Raw genomic sequence first — 23,229 nt, forward strand, 5'->3', positions numbered from 1 at the left:
CAAAACATGTTATTAATGAAATAAGAAAGAGTAAACAAAGCAAGATTTTTTCTTCTCTATATCAGTAATCAAAAATGGAAATCCAGTACATTACGATTTCTCCATGAAGGCAATATAATGATGCCCATCATTATGTTTCCATTTTTAAAAGATATCAATAATATTTCATAAAAATTTCGATTAACAATAAATACTCTAGAGTTGCAAAAGCTCTTAAAAGGTATCGCGTTTACGTTGACCTTAATAAGCTAAATGACAGTCTGAAATTCATTTGATGACAAGCTTTATAAAAAACAATTACCATTTATGAAAATATTGACAAGTGCCACATAATACAATCCGATGCTTTTTGCTAAAGAATTAATAATGAAATAATAGAAAACAATATGTAACTGTTAAAACCAAATATCCTCATCGTAAAACAGCGTTACTTGCCAAACATCATATTAGATGATGCACAAACTTCACATCAAAAAGAAAACAAACCAATAAAAGAACTCTTTCTGAGCATGCGCGAAATCATAGGGGAAATCATCATTACAAATATTTCGCTTATAGTTGGGTGGCCACGAGATAGGGGCAAATATAAGTAAGATATACTGCTACTTCAACTAAATTTTCATCTGGAAAAGCAGATGAATTTAAATCTTTAGAAAGTTGAAATAACACCTATATTTTGTCTTACTAATTGAATAATATGAATGATAATAAATCTAAGACATTTTTTGTTAATTTAAAAGAAACTGTAAGTATTATAGATAAAAGAGTTAATGATGTTACAACTACTCATTCTGACATACCAACAGAATGCAATTTCAGTGAAGTTTATCAAGATCTGGATACTAAATTGAATAATATCAAAGATTTGAAGGTATTCGTATAATTTTTTGTATTAAATTTTATTAAATGCTTTCTTGTTGTTTCCTGACGTTAAAAAGTAGAAAAACACATATTTTCTGTATGACAATATTTTTATTACCTTTTAAATTTTGTAGCTCTATTCTTGTTTTCTGCAAAGGTCTTGAAATGAAAAAAAGGGGGAAACAACCCCAGTTTTGGGGGGCTCTTACTTAGCTTGGATATTTCCATATTATGATCTGTCTCGCCATCTACAATCACTGTGTGAATTTTAAATTTGCTAATTTAAAAGAAGGGAAAGAAAAATAGAGGTTTTCCAGGGATGGCCAAGAGTTATAGGCTGGTCCCCTTCTTTGATGTTTTTTATTTAGTTTCTCGCAGGTTGCTTCTTAGAAGTTTCAAAGACTTAGGGATTATTCTGCCATAAAGAAATCTTTCATGCAACTGCTCCTCCGTTGGCACCACAAGTGGCCCACTTTTTTTGATGCTTATACTGATATGAAAATTTTCCCATTTTGCAAATTACATAACTTACAAGCAAGTACTAATTTTTGTTTTAATATATTGTTTTTTCACAAAATATTTTTTTCTTCCATGCCCTTATCAGGTTCTCTCCAAGTTCTGCTTGAAATATAAGAAAAGCAATTATACTGTTTAGGTGTTGATACTAAAATACTTGTTAAATATAAAAATCTGAAGCTGATATCATTATTTTGTTTATTGAGAAATCTTATGGTGCGATATAAACAATTTGTGGTTATGAGATTTATGATGTGGTTACTGAGTGTCTAATCAATTTTCTTTTTAAAGCGAGATTCAAACAACTATTAAAAAGTTTTCTGTAATATGCATGGTTTTTTTTTTTCTTTTTAAATATTGTGGACAACTGAACTGGTTATCCTAGTGATCTAAATATGTTATTAAAGATATAACTAATTTGTAAAAATTGTTGCAGAAAGATGCTTTAAATATGAAAGAAGAATTAGAAGCCAAGCAAGACTATTTTGGAAGATTTTATCAAGATTTCCAAGATCTTGTTCTAGAAATTGAAGAAAAGGTTAGCTGGCATGAAAAATATCTTCAAAAATTTGGTTATGAGCCTCGTAAGTATTTTTGAAAAGTTGCATTCATTTTTTAGCTAATTGTGCTAAAAACAGAGGCAAATTTATGTTGGCATTACAGGGGTCGGTTTAGAAGAAAGTTTCGGTCCAATAACAGACTCTTCATAAAAACGAACCCTTCGCGAAATAATTTATCTTTTAATCGGACCCTTCACAAATTTGTTTATCTTCATTATTGTTTTGTTAATCGAATAAACCCTTCCCGGGGATGGGGAAGAAAGAAAAAAAGAAAGACGGTTTGAAATGAACTAAGTTTTCCAAGTTTTTTAAAGTTTAAATTCCAAATGTAGTATTCTAAGGCTGAGAGCAAGGTCGCAACTAGAAACTTTTTCGTCCCTCAATGAAATAGATATACCACAAAAACAAATTGAAAGAAATGTTATATTCCACAAGAACAAATTGTTAAGATAAGGCGTTCTGCATTCTAATTCCTCATAAATCTATCACTCCTTATCTCCCCTTCTGCTGACCAGACGAGTGGTCCTCTCGCCGTTCAAACCCCCTTCGTCTAGCGTCCACCATGTAAAAGGGGGCGACCGCAAACGATTTGTAGCTTACAAATTATCAATTTGTAATTGTGGGATATCTATTTCACTGAGGAAAGCAAAAGCAGCCTGCCCTCAGCCTAAGAAAATATTTCTATTTTTACAAACATCGTGTGCACATTCTCATTGATATTAAATGAATATCAATCATAATCAATTAATTATTCATAAATTTAATTAATTGATTATTATGTAATGAAAATAAATTTCTGGCAATTTTTTAAATAAAATATTATACATTTAAGAATTGTTTAAGTTAACTTAATGCGTAACACATTAAAAGTTACACATAACTAAGTTGTGTTATTTAAAATATGTGAATTGAAATTATTAAAAATGTGAGTGATTTTGTTTCCATTATTCATCTAAAACTAATATTCTGTGTTGAGCAGTATAGGCTAGATACCAAATGTTTGTATGTTGCATCTCTGATTTAGTGGCAGCAATTGTTGAGCAGAATCTTGTATCTATTTACAATTTAAAAACTTCTTAAAAAGGTTTTTAGCAATTTTCACAATAGCAGAACCCTATTTGCTCAAATTCACCAAAGCAAAACCCTGGTTGAAAGAATGCGTCTTAACTCTTATTTTACATTCGCAAATTATAAAAAATTTTAATAAAACAGTGAAAAGTTTTAGGACATGAAGCAATCAATGAATGTTTCAATGTGTAAGCAGCGCTCCTATAGAGATGACACAAACAAGTTTTACCCCATATTTCATCCCAGTGGTTCTAATGTGTTCATTTGTTTTTTCAGATTTTTCATTTTCCCTTCTTTCTTTTTTTTTTTTTTTTGTCGTTTCCCTATCGGTTTTCAAATTACGATTTATTTAATATGCTATTATGACATTCAAATTTTGGATTTAAGCTACCACTTTTTTTAAGTGTTCAATTTGCAGCAATTCCAGTTTCGTGTCTTTCGATGATTTTTTTTTCTCTGTAATTATGTATCATTTTCAGCCCGTGTCACGTGGTTTTTGAATTTACAATATTTTTTATACGATGTTATTAAAACATACAAATTTCAACTTGAGTAAGCACTTTTTGGCACATTCAATTTATGATGATTCCATCTTAATTTCACCTCAATGTATGGTAGATTTCAGTAGTTATTTTTTTTTCCTTGTTTTCACATAGTTTATCTCATAGTTAATTTTAAATACATACTGTGTTATTATAATCCTGAAATCTAAATTTTGAATTTGAATTATCATTTCTTGATCTGTTGATACGAGAGGATGCCATTGTAATTTCACGTTTGATGGTTGTTCTTTCTAAATATTCTTTCTAAAATATAAAATTCAGAAAAATACCTCATTTTCATTTATGCTTTTAATTGTAGCAAGCATGATGTATTTGTTCAATCTAGTATATTCTTGTTTTTTAAATATATCAATACAAAATAAAGGTAAGGGTAAGTTGACTTGCCTTTTCTGAGGACTGCCCTCTTCGTTTTATTGGACTATATTATTTTGAGATGAGGCTGGGTATTGTGTACACATCTTATTTAATTTTAGTAAACATTTATTATCTTGCTATTATACAAAATATAGCAAAAAATAATTGATATATTTACATAAATTATTATTATTTACAGAAGTGATGAATTTTAGTATTAATAGTTAATTGCAGCAAGCTGCATCATAATCTCGTTCTAAACTAAACTCGAAAGTTTTGAGAAGAAAAAAACTTTAATTTACGCTCACGCAGTGCCATTTGATGATAGTTTTTATGATGAGGGATTGGTATAGTATTTATGCTTGCTACAATCAAAAGCATAATTAACTAGACTTTTAAAAAATAATGCTTTTGATCTTAACTTATTCCATTTCATTCTTTGAATAATTTAAAAAAGTATCTAAGCAGAAAAATGATGGTCTATATGATTTATAGAATTTTTACAGACATTATGACTTTACTTTAAATTTATAACATTTATTATTTTATAATTATTTTTTATCAGAAGAGCAATTCATAAGCTATTATAAAAACAGTGTATAAGTGTAATACATAAACTTTTCAAAATGCATATCACTTTATTTAAAGTAACACATACTCACAATAGTAGTTAAACTCAAGATAAAAAACATTTTTATTCAAAAATTTATTGTTTTTTCATTTAGACATATTTAAATTATATGTATTTATTGTAAATAATTGAAATTTGAGCTACTTAAAAGATTTCTTCTCTTTAAAAAAAAAAAAATTATTTTTTTTTTTTTTGGTTTAAATTACATTGATTGAAACCAACCAACCCTGGCCTTCACCTCCATCACCCTAAAATTTACCTTCCAAAATAACTTACTGTGATTTCCATTCTGGAATAGATTTCGAAAACTTGTGATGTTATTGGTATCTGTAGCTTGAGAGATGTCAATAAAAACACTAATAAACTGGAACATCTTTCTTTAATATAGCTAACCATTTATCAACAAACAAAACTCCAAAAAATTTTTAATTAAACTTTTAAAAAAGCTAGTTATTAGAAACAATTTTTAAAAAAACTTTAAACTAGTAGACGGCAAGCATTTCTTTTAAAGGTGGGTGTCACCCAGAAAATGAAGCATCGGGACAAGACTCACTGAAACTGCAACTTTGTCGGTAGAAAATCAACTGCTTAAATAACGTAGAGAAGACTTCTCCTTCCTACTAGTAGCTCATCAGTCATGTTTGTCCGCCTGTATCTCTCCACACAGGAACTACACTCCTTGATCCTCCGGACCTCCCTGATTTCTTTGCTCGGTGTTTTCGGGTCTCTGTTCTTGGTTTATTTTTTCGCTAACTGAGGCAAATAAACCCCTCTACAGTGATATTCAAAGTAATGTGTTTATTTAAAGGTTTTATATACAACACTCTTTGTCAATATATATATATATATATATATATTGTACCAAGTGTAAATAAAAAAATCATGTGAAATAAGCTATGCCCTGCTACACCACTTAACTGGATTTTTTTTTTTTTTAAACCTTAACCATTTTTGAGATTTAAATTTTAAAATAAAAACAGAATGTATAATTTACAGTGTTTTCACTACAGCGCGAGAATGCGAGAATCTCACATATTTTCTTCTTTTCTCGCATTAAAAAATGATTACCGCGAGAAATTCTCGCATTCTATAAATCAATTTCAAAATTCGTGGATTTCTCGCATTTTGGAAAAAGCTTCAAATTACGCCATTTAAAATAAAATCCGTTTCACTTTTCTTTAGCTTCCCTATTTACCAGTATTGTTTAGAACCTTTTCGAACAACAGAACACAACCCCTCCGAACCACGGAACCCCTTTCAGAACTCATTTCTCTGCAACCACATGTTTACTGTAGGTAAGGTTTTTTCATGTAAGACGTTAAAAATTTTCATGCACGAATGTAAGACGGACGAATACCTAGTAAAGGCAAAATCTTCTATGATGATGCAGCAAAAATATTCAATGCTTTAAAAAATAGAAAACGTTAAAAATGTATTATAATAAAAGAAATGATTTTTTTTTTCAAGTCTATTTGTGTTTTTTTAGTTTTTAGATATCTCTCTTAACTTTCTGAAATCTCACCCTGTTTTTGAGAAAGGGTGAGAAATTCTAACCCATTTTTTTTCTATGATGAAAACACTGATTTAGAACACTGTAGTGTTTATCAAGTTTGATTTTATGAAATTATGTGTTACCTATATTTCTCGTCTGCAACTTAAATACATGAAATTATCTTGGAGATTATAGTGCTATTGTATATTTTTAACCCTTTAGTATAGATTCTTTTCATCCCATTGGTTAGTTGAAGGGGATAAAAGGCATACATGCATGATTTAAAAGTTGTACTCCAAGGTAAAATTGTTGTCTTTTTTTTAAAAAAATAATAAAAATGAGCCAAAATAGCCTTTTTTAAAAAAGGGTCAATTTTTTTGCAACCCTGATTTATATGTAATAACAATTATAGTGTTGTGTTAGAAAGGCTTAGTATGATGTAATCAGGGCATAAAATTTCAATTCTGAAACACTAGCTTGACTAAATTGTATGTTTATTATTATTTTCACAAAAAATATGACAATTTTCAAAATGTAACAGTAGTATAAAGAACTTCTTGGTGACCAAAATCATAAAAAAATCTATAGAAAATGAAAAGCTGAACCATGTTTATTGCTTTAAAAAAAAACACTGATATTAGTTTCAATGGCTCCAATATTAACCTTGCATTATTAAAAGTCATTAAAATGCAAAATAATATCAGAAAAACAGGACATTAAAAATGTGGTCATGACTTTTAACACTTCATATTACATACTGTTTCCTTTCAGCACTAAAATACCAGATGTCTAATTCAGGCGTAGCATCAAATTTTGTTGAGGAGATGTTGATTCTGAGCAAATCTTCAAGTGTCTCAATTTTCAAAGAGTTTTTGTAAGTTTTCTTCAGTCTATTGTAACAGTTGAAGCCTTTCTCATCGAGAACTATGATTTGTGGCCAATACTAAAATAACAGATGTCTAATTCAAGCATAGTATCAAAAAAAAATTTCAGAAACTTATATTCTACCTGTGTTTTGAAACAATACAAAGAAACAGTTTGATGCGTTAAATTTGGAAGGGAAAAAAATCCTGTCTCTAAATTATTATATTGCTCCAGGTCCTTCATTTCAAAAAACTTTTTTTTTTGTTTATATAAATGACTGTTTTAAAATAAACAAGTTAAAATAAAAATTTATGACATAGTTTTCTTTTTTATAAAGTCTTATTTTGCAGTTAACCTCGAACCTACAGTTCGAAAAGAAATTGAATCCCCATCTGTAGGAGAATATCCTTTTATGTTTTTATTTATCTGAAAAATTGAATTGTTTATTGTATTCTATTTTTTATTCCCAAATTTAGTATAGTCCTGATCTTGAACATTTTACCGCTTAGCTAATCATTAATGTTTAAATGAATAAATATTATTTAATTTTCCCTGTTTAATAATCGCTTTTATTATAAAACCAGAAAATTAAGAACTGCCATTTTTATGCAAATTATTTGAAATTAAATGTTCAGTTAGAGTGAAACTAGGAAAAGCCCAAATCTCTAGCTCCATCTGTTTCAAATGTTTGATTACAGCACGGGTCATTTTAACTTGAGCTTTTTATTGTTATGAAGATGTTTCTCAATTACGAGTACTTTACTTTAAACTATTAGTAATTTTTATTTCATCAGACTAGAAACGTTATCTCTTTGTTTATCTAGACAAATACGAAGCCGACTATGAATTTGCTCAATTACCATCTTTCAAAAATTAACATATGCAGCCGATGGCATTACAAGTTTGAATGATTCAGTTAAAAATTTTATCCTTGCATTAAATATAAATTGTTTTACCAGAACTCTGGGGTCAGACTTAGAAAAAAATGAAAAACTTTCAATGAATACAAAATCTCATAAAAACTTTCTGCTATCAACTTGTCATTTAACTCTTGTAATTAGTTTCAACTCTTTGTCATCACCTTATTCTAACAAAATTTGCTCAAAAATCATTGATTTTTTTAAAAAAGTGTTTTAATTTTTTATAAAACTCTACATTAATGATATATACTAGCATATATTTATTGACACTTAGTAGTTTTTTGAAAATTTAAAGCTAGTTATTGACTTGCAAAATTTTCCGTTGTAAAATTGATGGCAGGATCGCATACGAAAATTTTGCAACGTTAAAGTTTCTGCAATGGTCTCAAATTTTCCGTGAATGGCATTCGCATGTTCATATATATTATGCATGTCTGCTCACAATATTCTGGGGTGTCATTTTTAGCACTTTCTGCTTTAAATCTTAAACAAATTTATTATTACTTATTCTGGTTTAAAATATCTCCTTTTTTTTCAATCCAGTGTATGTAAGTTTTAATCATATGTTTAGAAAAACATAAAATATTGTTCCAATTTCAATTATTTATTTAACATATTTTAATTATTTTTCTTAAATAATATCTTCCTTAATTTCATTACTAGTAACCATTTTAAAAAAGACAGTACTCCTTCAATTATTGACTTTGTTGAACAAATGAAAGATTTCACAAAGTAAAAACTATGTTAAATTTTTTTATTGCTATGCTTAAAAAAATTAGAAAAAAAGTTTATTAAATTTATAAAATTTTTTTGTAGAACCTCAGAGTGTATAGAAATAAAAAGCAGTGAACTGGAAGCAAGTGGGGGTAAGTATATCTGTAGTTTATAAATATCAAAGCTATAGCTTTGTATTAATCTTTTTTGTCATTATTGTAATCTGTGCGTCGAGAAAAGAGAAGAAGAAAAGGAAATTTGATTCCATCAAAGTTAAATGAAGCAGTTAATAAACTGAAAAGTAAATTAACTGTTGCGATTACCAGGAATGCCAATTACAATCAATAACTCTTCAAAATTCTTCAATCTTTAAATTACATTTAGTGTATTGATGCTAAGATGTGTTTGCCATTAAGAGGACGATGTGTTGCCATTTTTTATCTTTTCACATGATCTTAACATTTAACTATAAAATTTTATATGTTAGCATTAAGTGTTACTAATGCTAACACATAAAATTTTAGTTTTATTTATAAAAAAAAAATCAGATGTGTCAGTGCTTTTAATATACTTTTTCTTTTTTCACTGCTGTATTTCTAGTATGAGGAAATGACAGTTACGCTATTAAAATAATCAAAGGCTATAAATAATAATTGGTATGACAAATTAGAAGTAGTTCAAAATTAATAGCTAAAATATTTTTTTAGAAACTTTTGTTAACCAAATATTTTCTGAAAAAGACAGAAAGAAATATCAAAAATAATTGATGACAAAAATCAATTCTATAAAAAAATGAGTGCTTCTAATCTCTTTAGTAATTCCAAATATCGTCGGAGTAAAAGTGAGTTGAATGTATTTTTTAATGCTACAAAAGCAAAAATTGGTCATATGATGATAATTGAAGAGCAATCATCAAATAATCCCAATAAAGTCACCATACGACTTTAAGGGGTTTGCAAGCAGCAGCAAAATTATATATATAATAGACGTGAATGCCGCTTGAGGATATTTTTTTAGCATCACTCATTATAAACAAAATTTTCCAATCCTCCCCCACAGAGTCAATCTTCCTGGGAAGATGAAAATTTCTTTCTCTGCTTTACACACCGCACTTACATCATTGTATTTGACTTTCAAGCATGCTGGTATATATTATAATCAATATAGAATTTTACAAGAAAAAAAATCGGTGATTTTCAAACAAATTTTGCCAGAACAAGTAGTGACGAAAGGTTGAAACTAGTTTTAAGAACTTATTACGTTTGGTGGCCACGTGGTTTTTTCGGGCTGTAATAAATAGTGTTTCAGCTGTGATCAATTCTTTTTTCAACCATTTCCCTATGGTTTTTCAAATTCACGATGTTATTACAACTTTCAAAATTTGAGGTATCACTATTTAGTGTGGTCGATTTATGTCGTTTCCATCGAAATTTCGCATTGTTTGATGATAATTTTTTCTAAAGCAATCAGCCTTTTACTCATGGTTTTCGAATTAAATGTTGTTAGGACATGCGAATTTTGAACTTGCCTTTTCTTTCTTTTTTTTTTTTTTTTTTTGACGTCTTTGGCAGTTATTTATCATTCTACCAGCCCCTTTCAAATGATTTTTCAAAATACGATATTTTTAATATGGTGTTATATCGAGGTTCGATTCACAGCGATTCCATTGTAATTTCCCATCATCTGATGATATTCAATGATGATATTCTGTGTCGATTCTATAATACTAGATAATATATCGTCATGAAATTTTCGGGCAACCAAATTTTTCTTTTTGCAGTTATTTATGATTTTTTCCCTTGTCGATTTGCAACGATTTTGTCGCAATTAACCTTGCTTGGTAATAGTTTTTATAGCTGTAGCTGTTACATATCATATTTTCAGCTTCTTACGCATAGTCAAGCTCTGATATATTTAATATGTTTTTATGACACATGAATTTGAATTTAAGTTATCTCTTTCTAAGGTGTTCAATTTGCTACGATTATATCTTAAATCAACTTCATTTCTGGCTATTATCACTTGCTTTTTCTTATTATGATAATTTTTATATGATGTTTTTATGACAATTGAGTTTTCCGATTTAAGGAGTCAATTTGCGAGATGCTCAATTTAGATTGGTTTTATTGTAAATCCACATCTTTTTTTCCAGAGCTGTTTGTCATTTCTTGATTATTTCCTTGTGGTTTTTTCGATTCTAGTGTGATTAATACGGTGTTAAGGTCTAGCAAATTTCATATTTTAGTAATAATTTTTTATGCACGGTGATTCCAGACTAAATCCACATACATTTTTTATTGCTTTTTCGGCAGTTATTGGAATCACTTATCTTTCTTTTTTTTCCATTTATTTCGACATCGTTTTTAAAATCCTGATATTTTTAATGAGTTATTATTAGAACACGCAACATTTTCAAAATTTGAGATTTAAGCTCGTTTTAAAACTAATTTATAGAATGTGGGAATTTAACTGAAGAATTATTTTTAATTTAAACCAATAATCTTTAAAAAAAAGTTTTTTTAATGACAAAATTAAAAACTTTGTATGTTTTGGGTGCCTTAAAAGTTGTACCCTTTTTGTGATAGGTGTAGAATCTGATAAAATTATTAGCCACTAGATGGCGTCTTACAATAAAAATGTAATTCAGAGTTACTAGATGGCTTGTTTTAATGTAAATAGAACATAGATTGGTTTAAGAATTCAGTGAAAGCAGATGTATGCCTAATGTACCAAAATAAATTTTTGTTATTGTTGAAATGAGAGCTCATCTATGAATTTTACAATAGGTGACCTATTTTAGAGGGAAATAGTGCCCTTTTCAGCTTCTAGTGCCCTGCCCTTTTTAAGGTCTAGACTGAACACTGGCAAAATTTTAAAGTTAATTATAATAGCCAGCAGAAACTGTTTCATTGAGATTTTGTGTTTACACAAAGGTTTTCATTTTTTCGTTTTTAAAAGCTGCATATAGTAATCAATCTCCGCAATGCTGTTGGTCATTAAAGAAATAGATTTGATAATTTTCTTGTTACTCATTTTCTAATTTGCAAAAGAATTAACTTTATCTCATTGTTATTTTGTAGGTACTCCCCATTTGTGTTTTGATCAAGACTTTGAACGTTGTAACAAATCACCTGAGTTACCTGTTATGGAAGACTATTCACTCAATACCGGTAATGCAAGTTCAGATGTAAGTAGTTACGTTCATTTCTCAAATAGATACTTTCAGTGTGTCACACCACATAGTCAGCATAAAAAGTTTATAAAACTAATTGCTTTAACATGTTGTGTTTTTTATATAAGATTATATTTAGAAATTTTTAAAAAAAAGTATTTAACTTATCAAAAACATTCTTTTATATTAGTTTTTTTTTTCTAAAAAAAATTATAATGAAATAAAAGGTAATATTTATATGGGTTCATAGCTGCCAACTCTACTGGATTTTGCCAGTTTTTCCTGGTTTAATTAAAATTCTCCTGGTTTTTGTACATTTTAAAAAAGCCCTATTGAAATAGAATTTTTGTACAGATTATTGCTTTTGCTTGCTTGAATATTTAAATAAGTACTATTACTAATACATAATGAATCGAACCTCATTTATGGAAATCAGTTCAAAACTCTTTTTTTTTTCGTTCGAAAATGTTTTTATTTTTTATTCAGAACTCTCTTTAAATTTCAAAATTTTAACTATCTTTGATGAATTAAATGCATATTAATATTCGAAATTATGAGTGAATGAGTTACGAGTGAGTATGATGCTTAAGGTCAATCATGACTGGAAAATATTGCAGTTTTTCTATTTTGATGAATATAAAAATCCCTAAAATTCCCTATGTGTAAAATATTTAGTACATTATGGAACAATTTTCATGAAATTTATTTTATTTCGTAAAATCTGCTGGATTTTTTTCCTAACATGTTGGTGGCTATGTAGGTTATTAAAGAATGTAATTTTTAAAACTTAGTTGAGTAAAACAAAAACTTGCTAAAATATATATAAGTATGGCCAGATTACCCATTAGGCCATGGCCCCCAATGATTAGGGGCTCTTTTAAAATATTAAGAAAAACAATGATTTTTTAACGAAAAGCAATTATATAAATATATATGTTATGATTATAAAATGTTATTATTTTTTAGTTCTAATTTAACAAAATAAAGTAAAATTTAATTTATTATTATTTATTTTTAGTTTAAATATGCTATCTTAAATGAAAAGATACATAAATACTTTTATATTTGAATAAATAAAAAATATACAAGGAAAAAAATTTAATTTAAGGGTCCCAAAAATTTTAATGGCCTAGGGCTCCGCTTATGCTTAATCCGGCACTGTATATAAGATTTTATTTTCAGTATGCAAGACGGTTAAAAATTAGTGAAACTTTTGTCTTAACACTGTCAAGGTTGCTATAAATACTCAGAATTACAAATCCCTATTTTTCACTCACTCAATTTTGGAATTTAATAAGTTTTATTATTAATTTTTCAGTTTTGACGTATAAAATATATTTCACATATAAAATATATTATAAAGCACTTTTACTTGCCAATGAAGTTGAAAATTAACAATTTTTCTTGAAAAAATTAAATTAAACGAACACATATGAAATGATTCAGATAGATTGCAATAAATGACACATTTTACTTAAATCATATAAAAGTCACTGTGGGAAACATTTGTTTTCAATTAGTATAAAATCTTATCTGCTCTCTTGATTTTGAGTGAAACCTCTCTTGCAGAATTGTGATCTGTTTTAAGAGGTGTGAGTTATAAATGAATTGATTGTTTAAAGGAATTTTTAAAAAATATCAAACACGATAACTCCAATGCGCAATTAACTTACCCACCATATATTATTATTATTCATTTTAAAGATCCCGTTTTTTAAAGATGTAATTAATTTGCATTTGTCCACAGCCACACAGTGAAGCTGATTATTCATTTTTTACTATGCTCAATGATTTTTATTTTATTCTTTGATATAAGGAATTTTCACTTGCGTTAATCACTCATATAATTTTCTATTATCTATTCAGGCATCTAATATTTCCGTGTCTGTTCCAGACGCTGAAAGGGAAATCGCGCATCATATACTGATCTGGAATACTGATTATTTCTTTCGCGCAAGTGTTTGTAATTTCTAAGTACTGCTTAAATTAAAGCTGTCCCTTCAAGAATCATTGTGTTGTGATTTCTGCAGAGCACCCATGAAAAAAGGCACTTTATCTACAATAGGTAGAATTGAACTGTCAAAAATGCTTAAAAATTCCGATAGAGTATGATTCATGTGTTTCTCTATAGATTATCTGTAGTAGGCACAACTGAACTGCAAAATATATGATTAACTTGTGTATGAATTACCTGAATGTAATAATAGATGGGAAAATGTATATTTAGTAGTGAACAGTTGAAATTATTGCAGAACTAGGACGCACCCTTATACAAAATTTATGCTCAGCTTTTCAGAAATCGCTCTTCCCATAATGTAAGGCCAATGGAAGACGTTCGGTCATTGTTTAGAGAGGATTGTTTTACTGAAAAAATTTTTTTGTTTTTTAAAGTGATAAAATTTTTAGATGATAATCAGTAATGCAGAAAAAAAACATTTTGCAGTACTTATTGATATAAATTGAGAAGAAGAGATTCACAGGAGAAACTTCATGAAATGACCAAATATAATTTTTTAATGATAACTATTTAAGGAATTGTTCAAATTTTAGATAAGTAAAATTTATTGTAACATAAGGAAATGTTACATGTTTATCTGTATCTGACCAAACTATTGAGACTATATTTCCTAGATTACGACTGCACCCTATATTTTGTGGGTCAAAAATCTGAATCCATCGAAAAAAATGGTACGTTTATTCAGAAGAGGTATGTTCTTGTGAAAGATTATGTAGCTGAAAATAACGTCTGCACTTATTAATTAGCATATTCTAACCTCCTGAAGCCATTGAGATTGAGTCTTAGAGCGTGGAAATCTGATTATTAGATCAAAAGTTAATTTAAGGGGGGGTTCCTTTTTTTTCCAGTGCTTTTTTCATTTATGTCCAAACAGATTATGCATATTTATATTTTACTAAATATTAAACAAAAAAATTTTATATAAAAATTGCTTTTTTTAAAAAAAATTTCACTGGTTACTTTTTTAATGCAAATGTATTTTCCAGGTAGCCATTTTGCTTCAAATTAATTTTCTTTTATTAGGAAAAGCTATTATTATTATTCAATAAAATATAAGTAACTAATTTTTCACCAAGTTAAACAAATCCTAAGCAAAATGTAGTAAAGCAACCGAAATAGGGGGGGGGGGGACTATGCTACGACATTTATGTTTGAAAAATTTATTATAATGCAGTGTTTTCATCTCAGAAAAAAAATGGGTGAGAATTTCTCACCCTTTCTCAAAAACAGGGTGAGATTTCAAAAAGTTAAGTGAGATTTCAAAAATTAAAAAAAAAAAAAAAAAAAAACACAAAGAGACTTGAAAAAAAAAAATTTCTTTAATTATAATGCATTTTTAACATTTTCTAATTTTTAAAGCATTGAATATTTTTGCTGCATGATCATATGGAAAATGTTCTACATCTACTTTTTCATCAGCTATTCTCATTAGGTTGCTCAAATGCGTATTTGTTTCGTTTTGATTGTTTCTACCCACATTTGTTTCATTTTCATTTGTCCGTTTCGGAGTAGAAGATATTGGCTTTACAAGGTATTTGTCCATCTTACATTAATGAGCAAAAGATTTGAACGTCTTACATGAAGAAACCTTACCTACGGTAAACACGTGGTTGCAGAGAAATACGTTCTAAAAGAGGTTCCGTGGTTCGGAAGGATGGTGTTCTGTTGTTCGAAAGGGTTCTGAACAATACTGGTAAATAGGGAAGCTAGATAATGGGGCAGATGTTGAAAATAATAAAAGATCCAGGAAGAAAAGTGAAACGGATTTTATTCTAAATGTTGTAAATGAGAAATTTTTTTCAAAATGCGAAAAATTCGCGAATTTTGAAATTGGTTTATAGAATGCGCGAATTTCTCGCGGTAATCATTTTTTAATGCGAGAATATAAAAAAATATAATATTCTATAATTGAAAATATTCTATAATTGAAAATGCATTTTAAAATGTTCGTGAATACTTACATGATTATTAGTTTGAATGTTGGAAAAGTCTAAAAGTTTTCACTTTATAATTTTTGTTGTTGAAAATCATCAATTAATCATTGATTTGAGAAAATTTGGTAATTAGTGTATAAAAATTCTTAGGGTTATTTAAATTACAATTAACTTATATTTTTATGATTAGGTATGTAGAAATAAAAACTGTATTAAAAATATTTATTGATAAAATCTTTTAGCATACTGGATAACAGCATTTGGTTATGAAAATTAGTGCTGTTTGCAGAATACTATATATGTGTATTTTCTAATGCATAGTACAATATTGCATTTTTTTAATAATATTTAACACTAGATTGCCCAAGGAAGTCCTTTTGACTGCTTTTTAATTTGAATTAGAAAAACAATGATGACACAATTTCTTAGAATTTTGTGACTTTTTGTACAAAATATAATTTTTTTATTGTTAATATTTGCTAATAACTTGTTATATAACTGTAAATAATCTAGAGAATATTAAAAGTTTATTTTAAACAAATTTCTGTGCGCATTAGTTATTCTTTCACAATCCAGTCATTTTTACTGCTTTTGAGTATATACTAAGTTTCAGTCTTTCTAGTGTTAAAAAGTTCTACTGTACTCTTTTATGTTGAAAATTAATGCTATTATTTAAACTAGATTGCAATTGAAATTGGTGGAAATTTTATTTTAAAACTACAGTGAACTCTCACTTATGCACCAGTGTAAGGGGCTAACAGAAAAAAGCGAAAAACTTCAAAATTCTAAAGCGCAACGCTAATTGCAATGACAATATGAATAATTATGTTTCTAAAGATTAAATGTTAATATTTATACTGTTAACTTATTGTAACGATTAATATTTATACATACCTAAAGACAATTTATTTTCTTGCAAAATAATCCTTAATACATGTTTGTATTTTTTTGCCGACATATTTCAAAAACTGTTTTTTTTCCAGCTCATATAAATAGGATAAGGGAGTTTCAGAAGCAGAATTAAATTGTAAATAGTCAAATAGTGTCTAAAGTTTCTGATACTGCTGTGTGATTTAGAGGAACGTTATCATCCTCGTCAGTATCATCCTCCACGTTCTCATAGTGCATTTCATTAGCGATGTCCTCAATGTCTTTTAATTCCATTGTTAATAAATTATCATCAAAGACAATAAATTCGTTAAAAGAAACAAGTCCATAAGATACGACTTTCCATTCGTTATCTCTAAGATCGAAATCCCAATCTTCTTCAATTTCGTTAATTTAATCCTTAAATCATTTGGGCAGATAATTTTGATGGAGAAATGTTTGCAATCCTTATGGCTATTACAGCTATTGGTGAACCATCTGAACAAAACATTGTTATCTTTTTCGATTCACAGGCTGCTATTCAAACCATTTCTGAATATAATTTATACCCCTCTGAACTTGAATTTAAATGTAAACAATGCATCGACTCTCTTCTTTGTTCTGGAAGAGAGGTAGTCCTCCAGTGGCTCCCTGGCCATTGTGGCGTTTACGGAAATGAACGGGCTGACATGTTGGCTAGAGAGGCTTCAGCATTGCACCCACCTTCTCATCCAGTTCCCCTTCGAAATGTAATGCGGCTTCTTAGGAGCAAATTCAGACACCGAACAATATCTGCTCTTAGGGACTTAGCTGGTGGAAAATCCTGGGCTAGCCTTCTTGATGACCAGCAGTGCTCTCACCTTTCCCTCCTTCCCAGAGCTGAGGGAGTTGCTTGTCTTAGAATAAGATCTGGACATGACTACTTGCAGGCCCATCTATTTAAAATTAACCCGGGCAATTCACCTCTTTGTGTACTCTGTGACACTTCGCCTGTGACTGGGGAGCATCTTTTTGATTGCCCTTCTCTTCTTGACATTTGTTCCTATGATGACTTTTGTTCCCTTCAACCTTCTGGAGCTGCTTCAGTGTTGCATTGGACTGCAAGACGCCTTATCTCTGAGAAGATGATGGCGGGCATAATTTTAAAAAAATATATATATATCATCCATAAATTCATTTTCATCTGAAAATAGAAGCAATTTCTTATGCTGAATTGTCCAATGCTTCTCCATGAAGCCCATACCATATTCATAGCATCAAGAATTGAAATCTTAAGTCGGCTGCTGCTGATTTGCCTGTTTCCAGTTCTGCCAGACATCGACGAATCAATGTTTTTTTGCTATGCATTTTTAATTCCAAATCCAAAGGCTGTAGCTTGCTCATGCAGTGTGCAGGAAAAAACACTTCTTTTTCCATTTTTTTCATAAATGAATGAAGAAAGGGTAAAAAAAAAATTGAGGTCATCCATGCTGCTCTATTGCTTGAGTACTCACGGGGAAGTTGCTTTATTTTTTTTAAAACAGTGAGGCTTTTCCGACTTGCCAATAATAAAAGGGGGGTGTTTTTCTGATCCATCTGCATTACAACATAATAAAACGGTTAATCTTTCTTTACTGTTTCTTCCACCATGGCAAGGTCCCCCGTAAATGCCAATGTTTTCTTAGGCATCATCCTGAAAAACAAACCAGTTAACCAGTTTCAGCACAATTAAAAATGTCCTTTGGTTTGTATCCCTTAATTAAAGATATTAATTCTTCTTTCCATTCCTCTACAGTCTTTTCGTCCACGCTTGCACTTTCACCAGATATGGTATGAGTTTCTAAGCCGTGTCGGATCTGAAAAATTTTAAATTTTCTAAGCTTCTGCGAGATAACTGCTTTTTGCCTAAGTAATTCAATATTAACCGGAATGTTAGAAGCACGAGCTTCTTTAAACCATTGTAATAAAACACTTTCCAGTTCTTGAAACTTTCCGCCTTGAATATGGCTTCTCTTTGAGGATTTAATTCCACATTCCCATTGAGCAGCAACAATTTCATCCTTTTTTTTTCTAAAATCCCTTTTAAAGTTGATTCATAAAGTTGAAAGGCATTCAGGAATTTTAAAATGATCAGCAAAGCTTTTTCAGTTGTTGATGAATTTTCTTCAAATCTTTTATGACATCCGCTTTAATAGATAAGCTCAATTTCGTTTTCTTTGTTATTTCGTTGAGAGACTGACCCAAGATGTTCATCTGACTGCAAGTAAGTAATCGCGGTCTCTTTCATCTTTCGTATTACAGGTGTTTGTTTTTTTTTTCTTCTAGGAAACAGCATAGTAGTTAAACTAACCTCTGGGCAAGAGGAATGGTTATTTTTTTAAAGATGAATGGGCTTTCATTGTTGTTGGTGTAACAGATAAGACACCCTATTCAAAATTGTAGAAAGAATGCCTTTCTAGAAACAGCAAAAATGAGAAGGTCGCAGGAGGAAGAAAAGTGAACTATTCAATAAGATCTAACGACATATTTCTTTTTATCTGTAACAAAGATTGGTTATTTGATTCAATTTTCAATTTAAAACCTTTAATTTTTTCTTTTTTCAAAAAAAAAAAAATTTTAGTTTAAAATTTTGGTGCATAATTGAAAATTTTATTTTTAGAGCGACACATAAACAAGGGATAATTATCATTATTTTCCTACCTAATGTACTGGGACCTACAAAAATCGTTGTATAAATGAAAAAGGTGCATAAATAAAAGGTCACTTTATTTCTTTATTAAAAAAGAAATTCTTCCACTTGCATTTGAAGAAACCTATTTTTTCAGAGTGTTTTTTTCCTCTGTGGAGCAAACTTGCCATCCCTGTTCAAAATCTTAACAAAAATCTTTTGGAGAAAAATATCGGAATTTTAGTGATTTTCTAAAACTGAAATTAGTTTATTTTTCAAGATTTATATATACAGGGTATCCACGCAAATGGAATGTCATAAATTTGAGTTTTGAACAAAATTTGTCATGAAAAGTCATGATTTTAACTACTTTTTTTACAAAAATCGTGGATTTAGGTCGCTGAAAAATCTAATTTTCAAAATGGAATCCCCCCCATTTCACGGTGCTCCAAATATCTGAATTTGTAACAAAATCCTCACTCACAGTCATATTTTATTAAAATTAAAAAGAAAATGAAAGAAAAAACTTCATTTTTAGAGCGAATTATCTTTTAAACTTCTGTGAATTCAGAATTTTTATTATAATTTTCTTTTTTTTTTATAAATTTAAAATTCTAGCTGAAGCAAGCCAGTCATTGGCGAATTTTTTTTAATTCCGAAATGAGAACAGAAAATTCGGGAGTATTAATTTCGTTTCCGGTGAACAGGAAAAGTATCTTTAGAATATAATTCTGCTGAAGAAAAGAAAAAAAATTTGTTTGCTTTTGTATTTTTTTCAACTATTTTATTGCTTCATCTCTTTCTTTACTTTGTTTTTTAAATTTAAAATCTATAAATATGAAGACCGTTATGGTATAACAGTTATGGTTATACTTACCATTTCAATTAATGTTATTATTATACTTTTTTAAATTTATTGTTATGTTTTTGTCGCAGAAAATAGTAACTTCGTAAAGTCATGAAAAATCTTGGAATTAGTCATGAAAAGTCATGAATTCGAAAATCTGAAATGTAGCAGATACCCTGTATATATATATATAATCTACATTTCATTTTCTTGATTTTTCAAGCATGATAAAATTCCCCGTTTTGGTTTCACCCATATTTGAGATGAAATAACAGTGTACTATCATGATGAAAGATGATTTGAGAAAAATCTGATATTGTTCAGATTCAAGTAGAAATTTAATTTTATCACCCAATCTGTTCATTTGAACAGCTTGTAAATTTCAGATTCTTTAGATTACAAATAGATAGACATTAAATAGATATTAATTAGATAGATAGACATTAAATATAAAGATGAAAATTGTCATAATTGATAATCCTGATTATTTTAGGAAATTTGACAGTTAGACATGAAAAAAGTGTCATCTCAGTTAATCCATTATTACATTGAAAAATCTAAAATTTGTTTTCTTTCCTATAGTTTGTGAAATTAAGAAAGTTTATAATTCATAACTACGTATGGAAAAAATAATTATTCCACCATATCTGAAAAATATAGTGTTTCTTTTTACGTGTGTCTTTATAAGGTGCTTTGTTAGGACTGGTTTGCTTAGCGTCAACCCTTGATTGACCTGTTTGTGGAATACTTCACCAAAAGCTAATCCGAATCTATTTCGCTTTGATTTCGACATGTTTACATTTCATTAGGGAAAATTATATTTGTAATTAAAATAAACTTGTGTATAAGCTCATTGAAGCTTATATGTGTTATTATTTTGCTCTTTAAACTAAATGTGTAAATCAATTATTAGCACTTCATTTTTGTATTTTTAACTATATATTTAATCTGAAACTATTAAAAAAAAAACTTTATAATATCTATTTATTAGATTGAAAAAAAAATTTACAATATTCATAATTTTACCTAATATTGATAATTAAAACTTTCAATACCCTGAAATAAGATTAATACATAAAAATTCATTAATAAATAATGTAATATTACACAATGTTATCTCGAAGTTTAATACTCTTTTCCAACAATAAATAGAATCAAAATTAAATGAAATTAATCAATTAAATTACAATAATTAGGCAATTTATCTCTTCGTATCAAATACAATAGTCTGCATAATTAAATGTATTTATTTATTGGAAATGCTGGTTTAATCTAATTTTATTTACAAACAAATATTGTGAATTATATTTTTATTCTATAGAAATTAGTATCTAACTTTAATGTCATTGCTCGTGAATGAAAAATGATTTTTTTTTTCAAGATTACTGATGATTAAAAAAAAATTTTTTTTTTCTTTTGCATTGAAATTATTTTAAGATATGTGTTAAACAATAATTGGTATAAAAGTAAATTTTTTTAGGAAAGTAAAAGGTTTTTTCTTTTTTTTTTTCAACTTTCATTAATATGCAGAACTTGCTATAGACTTTATATTGCAGAACTTGTTTTTATATTGTGATAAATTTTGTTTAAAATATGTATGCTTGTAAGAAAAAGAATATTCATTCATAAGCAATAAAAAAAAAATTTTTTTTCTTTCTTTGTATTATTTATTTCTGAACTTATTGTTTAACATATTCGAAAGTTAGGTCCTTTCCAACGTATATGTGCGACATTATGAGAAGACTATATTATAATTAAATATTTTATTTTTTTAATCATTTTGTAACCGTTTTCAATCAAATCAAATTTTTAAATACATTAATTATTTAAGAGCATATTTATAACTACCGTAAAATAATCAAAATGTTCCAGAAAAAATTTTAAAAAGTTAAGTGAAATGATTGTCGGCAATATGGACGTGGACGGTTGGCGAGCACAAATTATGAATGACTGTTTTATAAAGTCAAAACATTGCAACAAACCTTTTTGAATATCTGTGTCAATGTATTAATTGTTTAATAAAGAGGATCTGTTTATAGAATTAGATTTCCACTCCAATCTGGTTATTGAGAAAAAGAAATTAGTAATCTTTTTTATATATATATATATATTTATGTATTCGTCGTTGAACAGCCAACTCAATTTTAGGTTTACGACTACTAATCTTCAACTCCGTAGCCTTGTAATTTTGAACCAATCCAGAAGACAAGGAAACTCCTGGATCAGTACCCCCCAGAGGTATTTATTTGTTATGGGAACATTGAGGACTTTGCGACTCAACAGATTTAATGTGCATCAGTCACCATTTACTACACGAGGAGTAGTAATCTAATTTATTGAAAATAGGATTTAATGAATTATAATTTCTTTTTTAAATGATAGAAAATATACTATACCCATTTTCGCATTTATTGACGCATGCATCGAATATAGTTTCATAAGAAACATTGCAGCAAACCTTTTAGAATATTTATATAAATATTCTAAAAGCATTTAAAGACAGACAATCTGTTCACAGAATTTGATTTCCACTAAAATCTATTAGCTCAGACAAAGATTAGTTATCTTATTTATTGAAATAGGATAAAGTGAAATATAGAAATTCAAATATACTTTTCTTTTTGCAGTGCTTTGGCGATTATAAGAAACTTGCTCGAAAATTGGACTTTTGAAACTGCTCTCCTTTTCTGATTAATATATCTATAACATTAAAAATTGTTTTTGTATATTGTCTGTTTGATTAAAGCATTTTATTGCATAGTATTTATTTATTTTTTTTGTAATATTGTTAACTGTCTGTTTTATTTTTTTTATGACTAAATTCACAAAAAGGTTGAAACAAACAATGTGGTAAAACAATATGCTTGAACCATGTACATAATTAGTTGACGCTCCCTCAATTGAAACGATGGAATTTTGCAATTTTTCCTAGCATTATTAGGTAGAATAAAAAGATGTTAAATCAAAAATCCACATTTGTTGTATTTTTAGAAAATGTTCTAAACACACACAAAAATCAGGAATGTAGGGATTAGAAGCTAAAACTCAGGACAAAACATTTTCTATCAAGACAACTACAAAGCCTGAATAAGTATTTTTAAAATACTTTAAATTTAAACAAATTAAGTATAGTACTGGAGTTTTATACTGAATTTTAAAATGTGTATGCCATATTATTTAGGAGTTTGATTAAATAATCATA

The 23,229-nt window shown here is 28.5% G+C and overlaps 2 protein-coding genes across 9 annotated transcripts in view; one reads left to right on the forward strand and one right to left on the reverse strand.

Moving 5' to 3' along the window:
* The window catches only part of LOC107446551 (uncharacterized), a 61,391-nt gene extending 60,835 nt beyond the window's left edge, over positions 1–556 (reverse strand). For all 4 annotated transcript variants that reach the window (XM_043049273.3, XM_043049271.3, XM_043049270.3 and 1 more), the window contains exon 1: positions 302–556. In XM_043049273.3, the coding sequence (XP_042905207.2) occupies positions 302–304 (3 nt within the window). In that variant the 5' untranslated portion in view covers positions 305–556. The remainder of the gene's footprint in view (positions 1–301) is intronic.
* LOC107446559 (uncharacterized) lies at positions 525–22,790 on the forward strand. 5 transcript variants are annotated; one of them, XM_016061239.3, is made up of 7 exons: positions 525–871; positions 1,814–1,961; positions 7,260–7,311; positions 8,490–8,561; positions 8,646–8,695; positions 11,624–11,730; positions 22,655–22,790. In XM_016061239.3, the coding sequence occupies exons 1-7, from the start codon at positions 698–700 to the stop codon at positions 22,697–22,699; spliced, it is 648 nt and encodes a 215-aa protein (XP_015916725.1). In that variant the 5' UTR covers positions 525–697; the 3' UTR covers positions 22,700–22,790. The 5 variants fall into 5 exon arrangements, with proteins under 5 accessions (XP_015916725.1, XP_015916724.1, XP_071040485.1 ...); XM_016061237.4 differs by lacking the exon at positions 22,655–22,790 and adding an exon at positions 13,582–13,827 and having other exon boundaries at positions 576–871; XM_016061240.4 differs by lacking the exon at positions 22,655–22,790 and adding an exon at positions 13,610–13,773 and having other exon boundaries at positions 578–871.
* Positions 22,791–23,229: the final 439 nt, after the last annotated feature.

This window comes from Parasteatoda tepidariorum, chromosome 10 (genome assembly GCF_982258835.1).
Source record: "Parasteatoda tepidariorum strain Cologne lab strain chromosome 10, Ptep-v5.0, whole genome shotgun sequence".
In the NCBI taxonomy this organism is placed as follows: domain Eukaryota; kingdom Metazoa; phylum Arthropoda; class Arachnida; order Araneae; family Theridiidae; genus Parasteatoda; species Parasteatoda tepidariorum.

Coding starts and splice junctions, on each gene's coding strand:
- LOC107446559 (XM_016061237.4), top strand. CDS start 698: ATGAATGATAATAAATCTAAGACATTTTTTGTTAATTTAAAAGAAACT. Junction 8,562..8,645: donor CAAATGAAAGATTTCACAAA/GTAAAAACTATG, acceptor ATTTTTTTGTAG/AACCTCAGAGTGTATAGAAA. Junction 8,696..11,623: donor TGAACTGGAAGCAAGTGGGG/GTAAGTATATCT, acceptor GTTATTTTGTAG/GTACTCCCCATTTGTGTTTT.